At 44.8% G+C, this 20,174-nt stretch overlaps 1 protein-coding gene across 13 annotated transcripts in view; it reads left to right on the forward strand.

Annotated features, from left to right (window-relative positions):
* The window catches only part of FHOD3 (formin homology 2 domain containing 3), a 352,366-nt gene that overhangs the window by 288,996 nt on the left and 43,196 nt on the right, over positions 1 to 20,174 (forward strand). For all 13 annotated transcript variants that reach the window (XM_082194682.1, XM_082194676.1, XM_082194681.1 and 10 more), the window contains 4 exons: positions 5,761 to 6,653; positions 14,720 to 14,878; positions 15,804 to 15,986; positions 17,534 to 17,653. In XM_082194682.1, the coding sequence (XP_082050808.1) occupies positions 5,761 to 6,653; positions 14,720 to 14,878; positions 15,804 to 15,986; positions 17,534 to 17,653 (1,355 nt within the window). The remainder of the gene's footprint in view (positions 1 to 5,760; positions 6,654 to 14,719; positions 14,879 to 15,803; positions 15,987 to 17,533; positions 17,654 to 20,174) is intronic.

The raw sequence follows: 20,174 nt of genomic DNA on the forward strand, positions 1-20,174 counted from the left end.
AAGTGAAGTATTTTCTCCATAACAGTTGACCTTTTTTTTGTAATTTTAAAACAGCAGCTTCATTTTAACATTTGTTGTAAGAGAAGTATTGATCTGTTTTTGTTTACTGGTGTGTCCTCCATTGAAAGCCTCAGTTCCTAGACATTTTGGGCCCAGGGTTCAGTAGAGGTTTTCTGCGCAGACTCACAGAAGAATCAGAACTTTAATTAAAAGGCATTATTCCATGGGGATAGTATTCTTGGAAGTTTCCTTACTAGTTAGAATCTCATTACAAAAACAGCCATTATTCACATTTCAAGACTCCTTTTAAGTTCGCCTTTAGGAGAGGGTCTGGACTTATGGAAAACCTTCCCTGCTATTTCCCCCTTGCTGAAATGTGACGCTGCATATTTGGGACCCTTGTCTGCCAAAGAAGTTTTGCCATTTTCAGAAGCGTAGGTTTTTTTCTGACTTATCCGTTCACGTATTACTTCAGATCCTAGCATGACAGTTCACTGTTCCCCACTTTAAATCCCAGGCACCTGGCTTATAATTGCATGTGGCTTCTGACTGAAAGGCTCAGAGACTGGTGCGCTTTTGCTTCTGGCGCTGGGGTAGGGTTCATCATTGTTCCCTCCTCGGTTGCTGCCTTCTTTGCTATTGTATATCTCTCCTGATTCCATGTTATCAACTTAATACAGAACATCTTGTGCATCAAACTCCCCCTTTTCCTTAAAATGACAACTCTGCAATAACTGTTTGACAACTTAAACAAATTCCTTCCTGTAGCACCTTAAAGACCAACTAAGTTAGTTTTTGGTATGAGCTTTCGTGTGCATGCACACTTCTTCATACCAAGCTCATACCAAGAACTAACTTAGTTGGTCTTTAAGGTGCTACTGGAAGGAATTTTTTTTATTTTGACTATGGCAGACCAACACGGCTACCTATCTGTTTGACAACTTATTTCTATGTTTGGAGGGCTTTTGTCCACACAATGCTTCTTCCATCCCTAGTGGTCACTCTTAGCAGGTTCAGAGTGAAATCACAATCACAGATGGCCTTGCTTCTCATTACCCTTTCTAAGGAGATAGGCAAGAGTGCTTATCAATAGTGCCTCTCCTTGTTGTCTCTGCTGTCCTTCTTTTTATCAGATAATCGGATATTCACATTCACTTTTATGGGGCTGCAGTAATTAGGTGCAGATTTCCACTTTCCTCAATGTAGAATGTGTGTAACCTTGGCAGGCACTTCTCTTTTAATGTTTTCAGCATGCAGCATATGCAGCCCAAGAGGTATATGGGAAAGAAAATATTTCACTCTCTAGAAGCTATGCAAGAAAATGAAAATCACATTTTGGACTCTGGTCTCCAAAGCCACTCTACAAAAGTCCTGGACTATGATTAAGTTACTGCCCTTTTTAAAGGACTCTTTCTTTCTTGACACATACCCAAAGGATGTTATATTCTTCTTAAAGTTTCATTTTGCTGTACTTTTGTAAGGACATGAATGTATGCAAGGGAGTGAAATAGTTAGTAGAGAGTTGCTCCACATCTGCATCTCATGGGTTCTTCATGGGTCTGAGCCTTCTAAAATCAAGGCCAGGCAATGGGAAGAAGTAAATGCCCCCCCCCCAGATCTGGCCCAAGAGCCCAAGGCTTCCCAACCCTGCAATAAGGAAAATGAGAAGGCGCCTTGGTTTTGCAAGAGAATTTTCTGACTCTTATTTCCCGTATTGTCTTTTGCTCACTTCAGTTCTGGAAAAGGATTAAAATAGATTGGCATGATTTTGTCATTTTTAGCAGATGCTACTGAGAATACTAAAGAAGACATTTATAAGAGCGCAAGAGGAGAGGTTCTAGATAGGCATTTTACTCATTTTAATGAAGAGATGAAAGGGGAGATGGGTACAAAATTAATCTTGAGTTGTAATTGACTTGAAATGCCCTCACCCTGCACCAGCTTGTTAGCAGGCCGAAAACTAGGGGCTTCCTCTCAGTGTGTTGGGGAGAGCCGCAAAGGGGAGCAAGACGTTTGCATCACTATTGTTGTAAGAAGAAATACAGTGGTACCTTGGTTTAAGAACAGCCCAGTTTGCGAACTAGTCATACCTCAGGTGAAAGTTGCTTCAGGTGGAGTGTTTTCAGGTGGCGCTCCACAGCTACCGAGAAGTAACAGAACGCGTTACTTCCGGGTTTTGCCATTCGTGCATGCGCAGACGCTCAAAATGATGTCACGCACATGCGCAGAAGCAGCAAATCGTGGCACGCACAGACGCGGGTTGCGTTCTCTTCAGGATGCGAACGGAGCTCCGGAACGGATCCCATTCGCATCCAGAGGTACCACTGTAGTCAGTTTACGAACTCCGCAAAACCGGAAGAAGTGTCCCCGTTTGTGAACTTTACCTCTGTCTAAGAACAGAATCTGAACGGTGGAAGGGCACCGGTGGCGAGGGGCCTCATTAGGGAAAGCTTGCCTTGGTTTAAGAACAGTTTTGGTTCAAGAACGGAATTCCAGAATGGATTAAGTTCATAAACCGAGGCACCATTGTACTTGATAAGAGGCTTCCCTTCTGAGTTGTTTAGAGGCTTTCATTCCCTTTGGGGAAGTCCTGAGACTTTTTCTTTTTACCAGATGTTGGCTGGGAACACACTCCGTTTCCTCTGTGCTTCCTCAGTTTGTTAAGTATTCAGACATTTCAATAAACCAAATCTAAAGAAAAAAGGAGCTAATTGCCCGTCATGGGGATCTTCTGGGGTTTCATGAACACAAATGGGTGTTTTGAGTACAGCTGAGCTAGAAATTCTCAAGCAAGCTGTTTTAGCTGAAGATGTGGGCCTTTGGGGAAGATGAAATGTTTCATGAAAGCTCCCCCCCACCCCAGACTTGCCTCCGTTTTTTATACTGCCTGTTAGTACCTACTCATGACTTTGATAGCAGTTAGCCTGCTTCTCTTGCTGCTGCTGAGAGCCATTCCCCCAATCTATTTTTACCCAGAAATTTCTAGATTGAGGGCACAAAGTGTTGCCCTTACTTTCACGTAGCTTAATCTAATTGGCTGTATTGCATTGGCATCATGCAGCAAAACCTCATTGCACTGGCATCTAGTGAAATCGCATTAGCTAAAATGCATTGACCTAGAGTCTAGGACTTAGGCAAAGAGATTATAAAAGGAGTCTGCATAAAATCTGGCTTATTGTAAGTCGGGAAGCATCCCAGAGTTTGGCCAGGCAGGCTCAGAAATTCAATAGCTCCCTTGCTGTCAAAGTCCAGAATTTCCCTGTGCTGGTAGCTCTAGAACTGTTCCGTAATACAGTGTTTTTTGTTCATGTATATGAACTTATTGAAAGCCCCAAAACAGTAATTGGGCACAACGATATAAGGAAGTAGGATTTTTTTTCCATTTTTAAATACATTTTTAATCAATTTTCTTAATTTTCCAAAAACAGGATAATATAAGAATAATACTAATAATTTTTTATTTCTACGCCGCCCATTTGCTGGGTTTCCCCAGCCACTCTGGGGGGCTTTCAACAGAACATTAAAAACAGAATAAAACAACAAACATTAAAAACTTCCCTACACAGGACTGCCTTCAGATGTCTTCTGAAAGTCGGATAGTTTATTTCCTTGACATCTGACGGGAGGACATTCCACAGGGCGGGCACCACTACCAAGAAGGCCCTCTGCCTGGTTCCCTGTAACTTGGCTTCTCGCAGTGAGGTTAACCACCAGAATACCCTCGGCGTTGGACCTCAGTGTCCAGGCAGAACGATGGGGGTGGAGACGCTCCTTCAGGTATACTGGACCGAGGCCGTTTAGGGTTTCAAAGGTCAGCACCAACACTTTGATTTGTGCTCAGAAACGTACTAGGAGCCAATGTAGGTCTTTCAGGACCAGTGTTATATGGTCTTAGCAGCTGCTCCCAGTCACCAGTCTAGCTGCTGCATTCTGGATTAGTTGTAGTTCCCAGGTCACCTTAAAGCTGCATTTGGAACCAAGTTGTGCATTTGGACTAGGTACTCCAATTTCTAGAGTAATAAATTGCAAGAAACTATCTGAATCTGTGGGTTGGGCCAACAATTCTCTGTGAATGTACAGTACATAACCATTCTGGAAGAACAAGTGGTTACAAGATGAGAGCAACCTTACTATTGTGGGTTTTCCCCCCCTTCGTTGCCACCTATATCTAGATGTGTGCAGGAGAACTCCTGAGTGCCCTAGATTATTGCAGAGTTAAAAGTGGAACAGGCCAAGTGTTTGTTCAACTATATTCAGATAGCTTTTAGTGAAGTTTATGAAATCAATTACGTTTGTAATACACAGTTCAGTAGTTTATTACGCTATAGAACAAAAAGGAACAAACCAGTTTGTGTGGGGTTGTCACCAGTAATTCAAGCCATAGGGGCAGAGCAATTGTATTGAAGGGCTGGGCAGGCATACAGCAGTGGCAGAAGCGGGACCAGCAGAGGACCCCAAGGATCAGGCCCTTTGGCAGGGATCTGTGGGGCTTTGGATCCTGCAGATCGAAAGTCTCTGGCACATCCATCCCATTTCAAGGTCTTCTGATGGTTACTGCCAGCAGCAGCAGCACACCATCTACACTGCCTTTGCCTCAATCAACAGTTCTCCCTAGGACTCTGGCCTGAAATTATCAATCCAGCTGAGAAAACCAGGCTTCAAATGTGTTTCCTTGCTTTTTCAATAACTTCACCAATGTCCAAAGTCGTTGAGTGTAAGATACCAATTGGTTTACAGTTATCATCCAGGTGATGATGTTTACTATGCACAGAACAGTTACCATGGCAGTATGTTTAGAACAACATGTGTGGACACGGGTGGCGCTGTGGTCTAAACCACTGAGCCTCTTGGGCTTGCTGATCAGAAGATTGGCAGTTCGAATCCCCGCGATGGGGTGAGCTTCCGTTGCTCTGTCCTTGCCCCTGCCAGCCTAGCAGTTTGAAAGGACGTCAAAGTGCAAGTAGATAAATAGGTACCACTTCAGTGGGAAGGTAAATGGTGTTTCCATACACTCTGGCTTCCGTCACGGCGTTCCGTTGCACCAGAAGCAGTTTAGTCATGTTGGCCACATGACCCGGAAAGCTGTCTGTGGACAAACGCTGGCTCCCTCAGCCTGAAAGCAAGATGAGCGCCGCAACCCCATAGTTGCCTTTGACTGGACTTAACTGTCCAGGGGTCCTTTACCTTTACCTTTTACCTATGCACAGAACAGTTACCATGGCAGTATGTTTAGAACAACATGTTGGCCATTAAAAATCTGGGGGGACATCGAAAGATTCAAAGCTACTGAAATTATATATGTTTTGTTTAGTTTTGTTAATGAAAGCAAAAAAGCAATATCAAATACACAGTTTTCTCTTTTTTGTTCCTTAACTAAGCTTTCACCTGAAAGATTTCCCAAAACCCAGATTGTGTAGGACCTAGGAATATGCTGTATTATTTCTAACTCTCCCAGACAGCCCCATTCATTCCAAGTTTCATATGTTGTTGTGCATGTATTTATGAACAGGCAAGAGGGCCTTCTCGGTAGTGGTGCCCACCCTGTGGAACGCCCTCCCATCAGATGTCAAGGAAATAAACAACTGTCTTGACTTTTAAAAGACATCTGATGGCAACCCTGTATCAAGAAAAAAGTAATGCCATTCAGAGTGGCTGGGGAAACCATACCCAGACCCAGAGGGTGGGGTATAAATAATAACATTATTGTTGTTGTTATTTGAACAACCTCCTGACCCAGTTCCGTTCAATGTGTGGTTTCAGGTCCATGGTTACAGACCATTCAAGATGTTGGTGTGAATGACCAGTGCAGCAACATCCTCAATAACAAGAGGTTCATGCTGGACATGTTGTATGCCCATAACAAGAAGCCCAAGGATGAAGAAGATAAAGAGCTGGAGGAGAAGGAGGAGGAAAAGGAGATGGTGGAGGCAAGTGAAGACTCTATCACTAGCTTGGCCAGCAGGATCTCAGTTCTGAAGGCTACCAAACAGGCCAAAGATGAAAGTGTCAAAAGAATGGAGATTGGGAATTTGGACAACCAGGGCAGCGTCAAGGCCTTTGCAGAAAGATTCAACAATGGTGAACTGGCCAAGACCTCCAACTTTGCTGAGAGTGATATTAGTGAAAAGGTCTCTGAAAAAACACCAGTGCAGCCGAAGAAGGAATCTGACTATATCTGGGACCAGCTCCTGGCCAATCCCAGAGAACTGAAAATCAAAGATATGGATTTTACAGATTTAAGGGATGAGGATGATGTGGACATCTTGGACGTGGAAATGGGTTCTGGTGACTCCTTAGCTCCCCCTCCTCCACCCCCACCTTCCTTTTTAGGTTTGCCTCCTCCACCCCCTCCCTTGTTTTATGGGTGTCCTCCTCCACCCCCACCCTCTGGTAATTTATTGGCACCCCCGTCCCTCTTTGGCATTCCTCAGGGTTTAGGATCGCCCCCGCTTCCCAGAGGTCAGCCAGCCTTTATAAAAAAGAAAAAAACAATCCGTCTATTTTGGAATGAGGTGAGGCCATTTGAGTGGCAGTGTAAGAACAACAAGCGCTGCAAAGGATTCCTGTGGTCAAAACTGGAGCCTATTAAGGTGGACACTTCCAAACTAGAGCACCTCTTCGAATCTAAATCTAAGGAGCTTCCTGTCACCAAGGTATTTCTCTTGATTTGCATTGAGTTTGATCATATTTTATGTGTCTAAACCAAATCTGCCAGCTCTTCATGATAAAATAATTCCAAGAATTATTGCAAAATTCCCCAATATAGTTAAGACCGTTTTGCTTTACAGCTTGCGGACCGTGTTAGCTATTAAGAAATGCTCCAAAATAGGTTTGATTCCTTAAATGAAGTCAAATATTCTGTGCAACATCTGTACAAGTAGTCAACCGTAATTTTCTAGTTGATTTAAACTGGAAGAAAGGAAGCCTCAGTTTTCTTTACTGTTTTCTTTGCCTTTTATCATTTAAGGCAGGCCTAGGCAAACTCGGCCTGCCAGATGTTTTGGGACTACAACTCCCATCATCCCTGACCACTGGTCCTGTTAGCTAGGGATCATGGGAGTTGTAGTCCCACAACATCTGGAGGGCCAAGTTTGCCTAAGCCTGATTGAAGACCTTTTGGGCAGACAGATGAAAGGTGCTTCTGGATTTGGGCAGAGGAGAGCCTGAATCTTAATTCTAGTTTTTGAGGCCTCATTGTGCAGATGACTAATTTTAATGCATGTTATTTGAGAACTGTTGTTTATTGTTTATGCTGCGAGATGTTTGCAAATCCACCACATATTTTTACTTTGGCTTATATAAGTAGTAGAAGTAGATGAGTGGGGTATAAATAATAAAATTATTATTATTTATTAACTTCTACATAATTCTGTATAGTGCAGGAATAACTAGTGCAGGAATTAAGTCAGATGTGTTGTCGTTTGTAAAACCTTCTGTGTCCATTCCCCATCTGTATATGCAATCTATTTATATTATGGCCTGGTCTACATGTCACATTAAACCAGGGGTGCCCAAACTTTTTCAAAGAGGGTCAAGATTTGATGAAGTGAACGTGTGTGAGGGCCGACCAAAGTTGTTGACCTTTTTTTTTTTTTAGGATTTTACCCCAGGAAGTAAATTGCCAGAGGGGCTGGATTAAACTGACCGGTGGGCTGGATTAGGCCCCCAAAATGGACTTTGGGCATGCCTGCATTAAATCATTGTTAAAGCAAACTATGGTTTAATGTGAACATTAAATGTGAACTGGGCCTTCCGTTGAAGCATTTCATTCCACTTGACAGATTTCCACCTGATGCGCTCCAGTCACTCACACACCCTGTTAGTAAAAATAAAAAAATCCCTTCCAGTAGCACCTTAAAGACCAACTAAGTTAGTTCTTGGTATGAGCTTTCGTGTGCATGCACACTTCTTCAGATACACTGAAACAGAAGTTGCCGGACCCTTCTATATAGTGAGAAGGTGGGGAGGGGTATTACTCAGAAGGGTGGTGGGAATGGGAGATTGGCAGATAGCTGAGATGAGCCTGTTGACGACTCTTAACGACTGCAATAGGTCTTACAGGAAAAGGCAAGGGGTGAGAAGGTGAAAAATGGCTTAGTCATGTATAATGAGATAAGAATCCAATGGATCATCTCAGCTATCTGCCAATCTCCCATTCCCACCACCCTTCTGAGTAATACCCCTCCCCACCTTCTCCCTATATAGAAGGATCTGGCAACTTCTGTTTCAGTGTATCTGAAGAAGTGTGCATGCACACGAAAGCTCATACCAAGAACTAACTTAGTTGGTCTTTAAGGTGCTACTGGAAGGGATTTTTTTATTTTGACTATGGCAGACCAACACGGCTACCTATCTGTAACTGGAACCCTGTTAGTAAACCGTGCCATAGAACTACCTGCAGTCTTGGTCTTTCTAGACCAGTGACCGTGGATGGTGGGAGTTGTAGATCAGCAACAATCGGAAGCAGGCATGTCAGCTCTAGGGAGCTGAGGCATCTTCTTTGCCCCCCCCCCCAGTATTTGTTGAGAGGTTTGAGGGGTTGCAGGATACTGAGCGTGGAGCTGAGCACAGGGCAGCTTCAGTATCTTATTCCTCCAGAGCGCTCAGCCTCTTCCAGACAATGCAACATCGCGCGCGCACATGACACGCAACACATGAGATGTCGCACGTGTGATGGGCCCTCTCAAACTTGGGGCCAACTTGGAGCCTCTATCTGAAGAACCAAAGGTTCCCTGTGCCAGCTCTAGGCCTAGCGTTCTGACAACTTCTAAACATCAGAGAAGTTGTATTTTGTAGACCCTGATGCTGGGAAAGATGGAGGGCACAAGAAGGGGACGACAGAGGACGAGATGGTTGGACAGTGTTCTCAAAGCTACTAACATGAGTTTGACCAAACTGTGGGAGGCAGCAGAAGACAGGAGTGCCTGGCGTTCTCTGGTCCAGGGGGTCACGAAGAGTCGGACACGACTAAACGACTAAATAACAACAACAGACATCCCAAAACATCTTAGCATATGGCTAAAGAGGTCTCAACTCAATATACTGAAGCCAGATCTCTTCCAATCAATAGCTACAGAGATTATAAAGGCTTCAATGTGCATCTGCCTTGGGGAGGGAGGCTGCCCTTTCCTCCTGCCCCTAAAGTTTATCTGACTGGGGAGGAGAGAATTGGTCAAACTACTGTTTTTCATATCTACAGGTTCCGTAGTTTACTTTAGTTTCTCTATGACCATAGTAAGTGCTTTGATTGTCCGACACTGGCTTTGATTCTGCAAGCGTGGTTGGAATTTGTACTTAAATTCAATAACCATATCAGAAAAAGCCCTGTGCTTTCGTAGCTTGTGCATAAATATATCAAACTCTGGTATTTCTTCAGTTTTAGCGCCTTGAATGTCCATGGGCCAAAACTTTAAAAGGTTTTGACTGCTTAGGTTGCCATTATCTTTGATTAAAGCACCATTCTGGATCAAGGGTGGTCATGATCCAGGCACAGTAAAGCACAATTAATCCCACTTAACTTAACGTGGGTGGGTTAAGCCCAGGCTTAACTTCACCCCATTGATGGCACACACAAAATTTACCATTTCGTGGCAGGGAAAAATAAGCCAAGCTTGATTTTGGAGCCTGACTAGATAGTGAACGAGAACGTTGCTTTAGTTGAGATTCCTTCATTGCACGGTTGGCCCTGATGACCCTTGGAGCCCCTTCAAATTCTACGATGCTATGAAATGCAGAGCAGGGGGGGGGGCATGAGAAATGTTCCACATCTGACTAAAAAGAAATGTAATAGGTAATGTCAGGGAACTGACATCGGAGCCAGAGGCGGAGGCAAGGCTCTCAAGTGATGCTGGAGAGGGACCCAGCAGGAAGAGAGGCAACTCACCAGCTGGGGAAGGAAATCAGCGCAACACCAGGGATAAAGGGGGGCAGATGGGGGAATCGGCGAGAGGGCTCCAGGACTCTTCGCTGGACATCAGCGGGGAGAGCACAGGTCCTCCGCTACCCACACCCTCCCTGCGCAGGGAGAGTAGGAGGAGACTTGACGTCAAACAGCTTTTATGCTGGAAAAGGTTTAAGAAACTGACGGATTCTGCTAGCGACTGAGGCAGCCACGAAGTGAAGGGCTGTCCAGACAGAAAGGTTTAACAAGCCAACTTAGCCAGGAGTGGCGGCAACTTACGCACGAGCAACCCCTATATTCATCACAGGTAATGGGATGGGAAGCATTACTAGATCCCTTTTCAATGGGGATATAAACGTCTGTCATAGTTGCGTCCTTTGGGTGAGTAGATTATAGATAAGGCGATAACATAGGCGTTATTCCTCTATTCTGCATGGAGTGTGTTTAAATGCTTTCATCTGTGGCCAGTATAGTAAACTAACTGCCTAGACAGCTTAATCAGGAACTTCAACTGTATCTGATGGATCAGAATTCATTGTAAATTTGGGTTACTATAGGGCATGTAGTAATCAACCAACAGTATTGTAAGCATCACTGGTGTATCGGGAAATGAAACAGAACCAGTAAACGCAGGATGATGACGGCGACAACGATTATATTTATTTTTTGTACCCCACCCATCTGAATGGGCTTCCCCAGCCACTCTGGGTGGCTTCCAACAGAATATAAAAAAACATAAAAAAGACTGGCTAGCTTTTCAGATACCCTTTAATTCAGGGGTCAGCAACCTTTTTCAGCAGGGGGCCAGTCCACTGTCCATCAGACCTTGTGGGGGGCCGGACTATATTTTTTGGGGGGAATGAATGAACTCCTATGCCCCACAAATAACCTAGAGATGCATTTGAATAAAAGCACATTTTCTATTCATGTAAAAACACCAGGCAGGCCCCACAAGTAACTCAGAGACACGTTTTAAATAAAAGGACACATTCTACTCATGTAAAAACATGCTGATTCCCGGACCGTCCGTGGGTCGGATTGAGAAGGCAATTGGGCCGGATCCGGCCGCCAGGCCTTAGGTTGCCTAGCCCTGCTTTAATTGAATAACTTTTTTGAAGAAATGCCAGAAGTAACTGGCATTATTGTTTGAAGTCTTGTTTATTCTGTTAAATATTACTCCAAGAAGACCCTAAGTAGAGCACAATAAGGCCAACATCTACATACAGTATATTATTTTTAATGTGATCCCCTTGAGATCACAAGAAGAACTTTTGCAGGAAGCTCTTAGAAATAGGAAATAATCAATATATTTTTGTGGAATTTTTTATCATATTAATTTTTTTAATAGCCTTTTAAAAATATTAAATTATGTAACTTAAACTTCAAATTTAAAGTAAGTCCACCATATGCTATATCATATTAAAACCCATGAAGTTCTGAAGAGATTGGTTTTGAAGCATCTCAATTCTGGGCTGAGCTTTTAAGGTTTTTGTGTAGTCCTGCAAGGCCAAAATTGACAATTTTTGGAAATTTCAAACCCTCATAACTCAAAAACAGAATGAGATTTTTTTAAAAAAAATAGATTTAGATTTAGTTCTGATTGTTCAACACGTGTACAAAATTTTAAGAAAGTTGAAAAACATGAGGTTAAAAAAAATCATCCAAAATTGGACCACTTGATATGGAAAGACCTGTCACTCATCTGACGGAGCAGGTTTCATAGGCCCCCAACCTAAGGTGTGAGTACTAATTCTATTTAGGTTGTATGTGGGTGTGTGGGTGTGCATGGATGTATGGAGAGTCTGACTGTAGATTGTGACATCCAGGTTAGTATTTGAAATTCTCCCGGTAGGTTTCCTCCTTTTGAGGTGGCCCACTCCTTGCCCCACCAATAGGAATAAGTGACTCATCCTCTCCTTGGAAGACACTTTTTTGAAGAAGCCATTTGCCATACAGGCCCCATGAAGACCGTCGAGGAATTACCGTACAGTGGTGCCTCGCAAGACGAAAAGAATCCGTTTTGTGATTCTCTTCGTCTAGCGGTTTTTTCGTCTTGCGAAGCAAGCCCATTGAAGGATTAGTGGATTAGCGCTATTAGCGCTTTTAGCGGCTTATCTGCTGATCGGATCAGCTGATAAGCGGCTTAGCGGCTTTTGGCGGCTTATCTGCTGATTGGATCAGCTGATAAGCGGCTTAGCGGCTTAGAAAAAGGGGGGAGGGGGAAAAAACCAGCAGGAACTCGCAAGACATTTTCATCTTGCGAAGCAAGCCCATAGGAAATTCGTTTTGCGAAACACCTCCAAAACAGAAAACTCTTTCGTCTAGCGAGTTTTCCGTATTGCGAGGCATTCATCTTGCGGGGCACCACTGTATTTTTCCATGTATAAGACGAGCTTTTTAGACCACAAAATGAGGTTTAAAATTTAGGCTCATCTTATACACTGGTAGTGCTGAGGGGGGCGTGCAAATGGTTTTTTAGCACGAGCACGAGATTGTAAGTGGTGATTGCCCGATTGATTGTGGGGGGATGCCAAAAATCGCTCTCCCGCCAGAACACAGCATACAACCACTCGCGTCGCAGCTGCCTGATCGCCGCCATTAGCCCCCTTATTTGCCGCTGCGGCAGCCAATAGACGCATTCTGTTTGAGAACCAAGGTACGACTGTGCTACCACAAGGGCTCCTGTTTAGGCATTTAGTTATGCAATGTTGAATGTTATCTGTTAACTCTGCTTTATCCTGTTTCCCCTTTGTTTTTGTCTAAACCAATTCATGAACCAAGAACATTGACCACCGTAGATCAAATGTTGCAGATATTACAGCAGTCTTAATTGTGCTGTTTTTGTGATACGCAAATGACGTGAGAAGGCTTGGTCTATTTATTTGTATCGTTATTACGATCCTTGTTTATAAAACCCAATAAAAAGTGACTCTAATAATATTGATAACGGTAATGGCAAAGTTTTCCGCACACAGTGGCAAAGGCTGCAAGCTGTTCTGAGCACTCTTCTGAAAACGCACAGATCCCAGCTATGTGTCTTCGCTGATGAGACACTGCCATGCCATCTAAGTGGCCTGTATTTCTTGGTTCAGTAAATCTGAGCAGGTGCTTGACAGAGGCATGCATGTGAAAATTGGGATGGAGAACTCAGACTCCAGTTAAGATCAGAAGAGGGAAACTGAGGTTTGCTCTTATCTTGCAGCACTTATTCTGAAATACAGCTGCAACAAATCTTATTTCTGTTTCTGAGTCTTAACTTATGATTGCGTGTTCAGACCTTTAAACCTCCCCCTTAAATAAATTCAGGCAAGACTCAAATTTTGGTTTGGTTTTTGGCAGAATTTAGGCCACAACTTTATTGATTAAAGAAAAGTGAGTGGTTGCATAGGCTCTGGTTCGACTAGCTCCCTGAACCCTTGCAGGCAGCGCTGACCCAGGGCGCCATCATAGGTCAGCCTAGGGTGAACACCTGGAACAGCGGAAAGCCGAGGTCAGGCTAGTCCACCACCCAGATGTCCCCCTGGACTCAGGCATGGGCACAAGCCCCTCACAGGGCTGACCAAACCATCGAGTCCCTGGATTCCTTTAACAGAATACCTTTCACATAGGGATGGCGAGAGCGTTCTCCCATCGCTATCACCTGAACCAGAGCCTATCCGCAACCTTACAAGTTGTGATGATTTGCAGGCAAAACCCAAATGGCAACAGCCAATCAGCCAAGTGGGGAAATTCCTGCCATGCCCCTGTCCCAACGAGAGACGACACACGACGGCATAGCAAGGTCAAGCGCAACAAGCCCTACAAGTAGGGAGAGGTGGGCGGGTGCTCCAATGCACAAGCCAAAGAGGAAGCTCTGGGTCACGTGCATGGATATATATAGGTCCCTTGATCCGTTTAGCCTGCGTCCCATTGGCCTGATTGAACCCGGCATCAAGGGACCTACCAACTGGGTGTTGTGGCTATTCAATCAAACCCACCCACAACACAGGGTTTGGTTGCCAGGTCTCACTGCAACACAGGTCTCTTTAAGGGAGGACCCGATTTTCCACAACGTTTGACTCCAATGGTTACTCCCCCCATGTTGGCTGTCAATACATTTCTTATTAGCATTGCAACGAAGTCAAGCAAAGGTTGCTTCTGAAGGGAACTTGCAGCAGAAGTGATGCTTTTGAAGGTTTGGAAACCAGTAATGGCAGAGTCCATGGTTACCATGACTACTGTGCTGGCAGGGGCTGATGGGAGTTGTCGGCCAGAAACTGTGGCGGGTAGCAGATTGCAGGAGGCTAGCCTACAGCCTGACACAGCAATTCACATTTCACCTATTGAATTTCACCTATTGCTGGGCATCAAAAGAGAAAATCAGAGATGTCTGACACTGGCCACCAGCAGCGGCAGCAGCTAGCAGTTTTTCAGCATGACACATTCTGAGCAAGCCCAACCTGGGTACTGAGAATCTAGAACTTCTATAGCAGTGCTCTTAAGGGTCCACAACCATTAACTCACCCAAGTTCCTTTTTGAGGCTTAGAAATGGGATTATGGCCCGAGTATAAAAATAACTAGTTAGATAGCAAGATTTCTCTCCCTTCACTATAGCTGCTCCTAATACCTAGTGCTGCCAGTATGCACATATGCCATAGTCTTTTGAACCATCAACAGCCCTGGAGGTTGTCACCATTGTAGATTGATGTCCGTGTGGATAATGCAGTATAAAGTCATGGTGATACATGCCCTTAAAAGTGTTAGAGGTTGCCTGCTGAGTGTATAAGCTTTGTTAAACAAATAAATAAAATAGCTCCCTCCCCATTTTCCTCCCTCAGAAAACCGCTGCAGATGGCAAGAGGCAGGAAATCATTGTGTTGGATTCGAAGAGGAGCAACGCTATTAATATTGGCCTGACGGTACTGCCCCCTCCAAGGACGATCAAGACTGCAATTTTGAACTTTGATGAATATGCCTTAAACAAGGAAGGAATTGAGGTATTGAAGGGGGAGGGAACCAATGAGCAGGGCTGGCCCAAGACATTTTGGCACCTGAGGCAAACCACAAGATGGCACAGGCTCCCCTGACCAGGGAGGAAGGGGCGAGTTGTTAACATTGGGAACATGGGTGGAATAAAGATCTACATTGGGAACAAGGGTGAGAGAAAACCAGCAGGACCTGCTATTTGCCAAGAGGCCACTGGAAAGGCTGCCAGCCTGGGAAGGCTGCCAAAAAGGAGGCACGTTCGGCCTCCAAGGAGCGTGCTTTACCTGTTGCTGCCGCCATGGCGGCAGGAGATGCATTCATTGGAGGCCAGATCTGCTGCCTCTATGGATCCTGCCGCCTGAGGCGATTGCCTCACCTTGCCTCTGAGGTTAAGCTAAGAGCTTATCATTATTTATAGGTGTTTGGGGTTGGACGTATATCCACATTCTGCAGCAGTGCCAGTCATATGTTTGGAACAGGCAGGGAAGAGGACCCGTGTTGTGTTCATTCCCCCTTGTTTCCTGACCTCCTGAACACATGGTTGTGATCTCTGCTAGCCCATCAACCGAGCTTGTACAGGTGTCGTCCCTCATGCTGCCCCGGCGCCTGCACACAGAGCACCTCTTCGTGCAGATCGATCCTTAGTCAACATTGGACATGCAGGCACAAACCCCCTTCCTCCAGATTGTGCTGGTGGTAGCCAGCAGTTGTAGGAAATGGTGTATAAATTTATTGTGTCAGCTGCTTTGAAAAGCATAGGTGGGAAATTATGAAGATGGTAAAGTGATGCTTAATATTTCTCAACACTTGGGGCTTTGTGTCTTCAGAATGTATTAAAAAGGTATTTCAACTGTAGTGAGCACAGATTAGATTGGATTAGCTGCCTCTGATTTTTAGCCTTGTGTATGTAGTTGGTCATTTTTCTTGTCTTTCTAGAAAATTCTCACCATGATTCCCACAGAAGAGGAGAAGCAGAAAATTCAGGAGGCTCAACTAGCCAACCCTGATATTCCTCTGGGCAGCGCTGAGCAGTTCCTTCTGACTCTTTCTTCCATCACTGAACTTTCTCCTAGACTTCAGCTCTGGGCCTTCAAAATGGATTATGAGCTTGTGGAAAAGGTAATTCCTAGTTATCAGAAGCAGGCTGGTTATATGAAAGTTACTACAAATTTGCTTCTGAGACAGAAGCTTTCTGACTCAGAAAGGTCTATTGACATAGAGTAAAACTCAAGCTAAACATAAGGAGATCTGTGATTCTTTCCTCTCCCTTTTGAAGCCTGAGCAGGTTGGGAGTTGGAAGTGAAGAAAGGGGTTTGCAGAGACTTGGTTCCTGTAGTTTCCCTATATTTCCCCCTCCAGGTGTGAAAATGTAGTTTAGTGAGGGGAGGGTTAATGTGAGAAAGAACAGGAGGGGAAAAGGAAAGCACACATTCTCCACTGCAGCTCACAACTTACCCAATTTGATTCCACCCACCCTTTGGGAACACTCCAAAGAAAGAATAATAACATTGTTTATACAGTGGTACCTCCAGTTATGAACGGGATTTGTTCCGGACGCCCGGCTGTATCCCAAAAACTTCGTAACCGGAGGGGCCCTTTTGTGCACCCACACGGTATGATTAAGTGCTTCTGCGCATGCGCGCGTGGCGAAACCTGGAAGTAATACACTTCTGGGTTTGCCGCGACCATAATCTGAAGAGTCTATAACCTGGAGGTTACGCAACACAAGGTACCACTGTAATTGAAGCCTAAATGTGTTCACTTGGCTTCTGTGACTTGAGTCTCCCACTGAGATCCAACAAACAAGTGTTGTATTCTGGAAAACCAGTTTCTAGAACCACAGCTGCTTGCAGAAGGAGCCGGTCTTTGTTGGTGGAAGAGGCATATCCATATCTCTGGTCCTGACATGGAGATTTGTATGTGTGGCGCCAAGCCTATCCTAAGCCTTCTTCTGCTTTGCTTCTTTATGGTTATGGCTGAACTCAGTGCCGATTTCCCCCTTTTCCTTCACACTGATATCTAGCTAATGGTATGAAGTGTGCTGATAATATAGCCCTCGTGCTTTTGATGTGGGGGGCAGGGGGGGGCAGAGCATTGTCCAGTAGATTCAGTTAATGCTTGATGAATCGAAAGCAACTATTATTATAATTCATTGTTTGAGGTCTTTATTCTTCTTTCTCAAATGCCAAGAAGGAAAAAATAAATAAAGGAAGAATCATTCTCATGAGACCGAGTTAAGGAATTTGATGTGCCTGATTTCAGCTGGGATAAATTTGTGGAAGTCTAGTAAATCGAGAGTGAAGATCAGCACTCACTGTTTGAAAACTCCAAATTCTTACGAAGTGTGGAACAAAAGGGAAAATGGGGCCTTAGCCTAACTAAACCATTCAGGGGTACATCCTATAGCAGCCTTCATATTTCTCAGAATCATGCATCTTGCTCAAATTAAAAAGCAATTTAACAGGCATGTCCGAGTTTAAATGACTCCAGTTTACTGTAAGGGTTAAAAGTGGCACTAACTTTGGGAAGATCCAGTAGCTGAGGAGGGAGAGACGGCCTTGCAATTTTACATTCTATGGAGCATAGCTTGGGAATTTTTGTGATAATTAAAAACAGTGAATTGATACACGATATGCTGCATTTTCTTTATTTCCTGTTAATGTCAGGAAGTTGCAGAACCACTTTTGGATCTGAAGGAAGGAATGGACCAGCTTGAAAACAACAAAACTTTGGGATTTATCCTTTCTACTCTACTAGCCATTGGAAATTTTCTCAATGGAACCAATGTAAGTTTTACTTTCACTATTGCCTAATTGTTATTGCAGTGGTTCTGACTGGATAGATGAGGACATATGAAGAAATCACAGGTAGGGAGAACTCTGAGAAGGAAGCAGTCTTCAGTTTGCTCTCTTTCTCCCTGCCTTGCATAGAACTGTTCTGAAGAGAAAAGAGAAAAGAAAAACATGGGTTGAGAGCATCTGCAGTAGAACTGTGGTGCCACTGGGGGTGGCAGAAATGCTGGCCGTAGTAGCACCACCACTGGTCAGACTTGTCCTGCCTCTTTGCCTAAACTGGCTTTGCTTTTTAGTCACATGGAAATATGCTGTAACCTTGAAAAATACGTATACAGGTGTAGAGAAATGAGTCCCTGCAACAGCAAACAATAGTCAGGTGTTTATCGCAGTCAACCCCTCAGTTTGTTTATTTATTATTAATTATTACCGTATTTTTCGCACCATAGGATGCACCGGACAATAGGACGCACTTTGTTTTAGAGGGGGGAGAACAAGAAAAAAATATTCTCCCCCTCTCTGCCCAGCGCCCCTTCAGTGAAGTGGCAGGAGGCGCTGCACAGAGAGGGGGAGAACTTTCCCCCTCTTGTTTTCCCGCTCTAAAACAAGGTGCCCTTTAAGGTGCGTTCAGGCGGCTACCTTGGAAGCCTGGAGAGCGAGAGGGGTCGGTGTGCACTGACCCCTCTCGCTCTCCAGGCTTCAGGGTCCTTTCAACCTGCTCTTTGGGGCTGGCGGGGGGAAGCCCACCACCAGCCCCAAAGAGCAGGTCAGGGAGCAGCGGAAAGGCGCAGCGGAGAGGCTCCTGCCATAGCCACCCGTCACCTCTCCAGCCAGGAGAGGGTCGCGGGGCTATGGCGTCTTCGCTCCATAGGACGCACACACATTTCCCCTTCATTTTTGAAGGGGAAAAAGTGCGTCCTATAGAGCGAAAAATGCGGTACATTTGTGAGCTGCTTTATCATGCCAAAGCGACCTAAGGTAAAGGTAAAGGGACCCCTGACCATTAGGTCCAGTCATGACCAACTCTGGGGTTGCAGCGCTCATCTCGCTTTATTGGCTGAGGGAGCCGGCATACAGCTTCCGAGTCATTTGGCCAGCATGACTAAGCCGCTTCTGGCGAACCAGAGCAGCGCACGGAAACACCGTTTACCTTCCCGCCGGAGCGGTACCTATTTATCTACTTGTACTATGACGTGCTTTCGAACTGCTAGGTTGGCAGGAGCAGGGACTGAACAATGGGAGCTCACTGCATCGCAGGGATTCGAACCGCCGACCTTCTGATTGGCAAGTCCTAGGCTCTGTGGTTTAACCCACAGCGCCACCCGCATCCCCAAAGCGACCTGCAGCCATACAAAAGACAATAAATCTCATATAGATTAAAACAAAGAAAATAGAGAAATACATTAAAAACATCCCACCCACTTCTAAAATTGTCCACAGATAGTTAAAGGCCAAAGGCCTGGTTATACTGAAATGGTTTTTGCATGGAGCCTAAAGATATGTAACACAGTCCTGCCAGGCGAAATTCCCTGGGGGAGCATTCTACCTCAGAAAAGGCCCCTTCTTGTGTTGCCACCCTCTCGTGGAGGACAAACCCTCCAACATTTCTCTGATGAAAATACAGTGGTGCCTCGCAGGACGAAAAGAATCCGTTCTGTGATTCTCTTTGTCTAGCGGTTTTTTTGTCTTGCGAAGCAAGCCCATTGACGGATTAGTGGATTAGCGCTATTAGCAGCTTTTAGCGGCTTATCTGCTGATCGGATCAGCTGATAAGCGGCTTAGCGGCTTAGATAAAGGGGGGGAGGGGAAAAACCCAGCAGGAACTCGCAAGACATTGTCGTCTTGCGAAGCAAGCCCATAGGAGATTCGTTTTGCGAAGCACCTCCAAAACGGAAAACTCTTTCGTCTAGCGAGTTTTCCGCCTTGCGAGGCATTCGTCTTGCGGGGCACCACTGTAGAGACCTCCTATTCCATAACAACTACTACTACTACTACTACTACTTTACTATTTAGACCCCACCCATCTGACTGGGTTGCCCCACTCACTCTGGGTGGCTTCCACCATATATAAAAACATAATAAAACATTGAACATGAAGATTCCACCTAAACATTAGGAAGAACTTCCTGACAGTAAGAGCTGTTTGACAGTGGAATTTGCTGCCAAGGAGTGTGGTGGAGTCTCCTACTTTGGAGGTCTTTAAGCAGAGGCTTGACCACCATATGTCAGGAGTGCTCTGATGGCGTTTCCTGCTTGGCAGGGGGTTGGACTCGATGGCCCTTGTGGTCTCTTCCAACTCTATGATTCTATGAACATTAAAAAAACTTCCCTATACAGGGCTGCATGCCCTCACAACATTTCTCCAAAAATAGGAATGTCCTAAGGACAAGCAAAATTAGAATCAAATTAGAAACTGGAATGGCTTCTGTAAATCCAGGACTGTTCCTGGAAAATAAGGACACTTGGAGGTCTGGGAGGAGGCACACAAAAGGGCCTCAGATGATGATCGCAGGGT

Source organism: Podarcis vaucheri (genome assembly GCF_965113315.1).
Source record: "Podarcis vaucheri genome assembly, chromosome: 13".
Lineage (NCBI taxonomy): Eukaryota > Metazoa > Chordata > Lepidosauria > Squamata > Lacertidae > Podarcis > Podarcis vaucheri.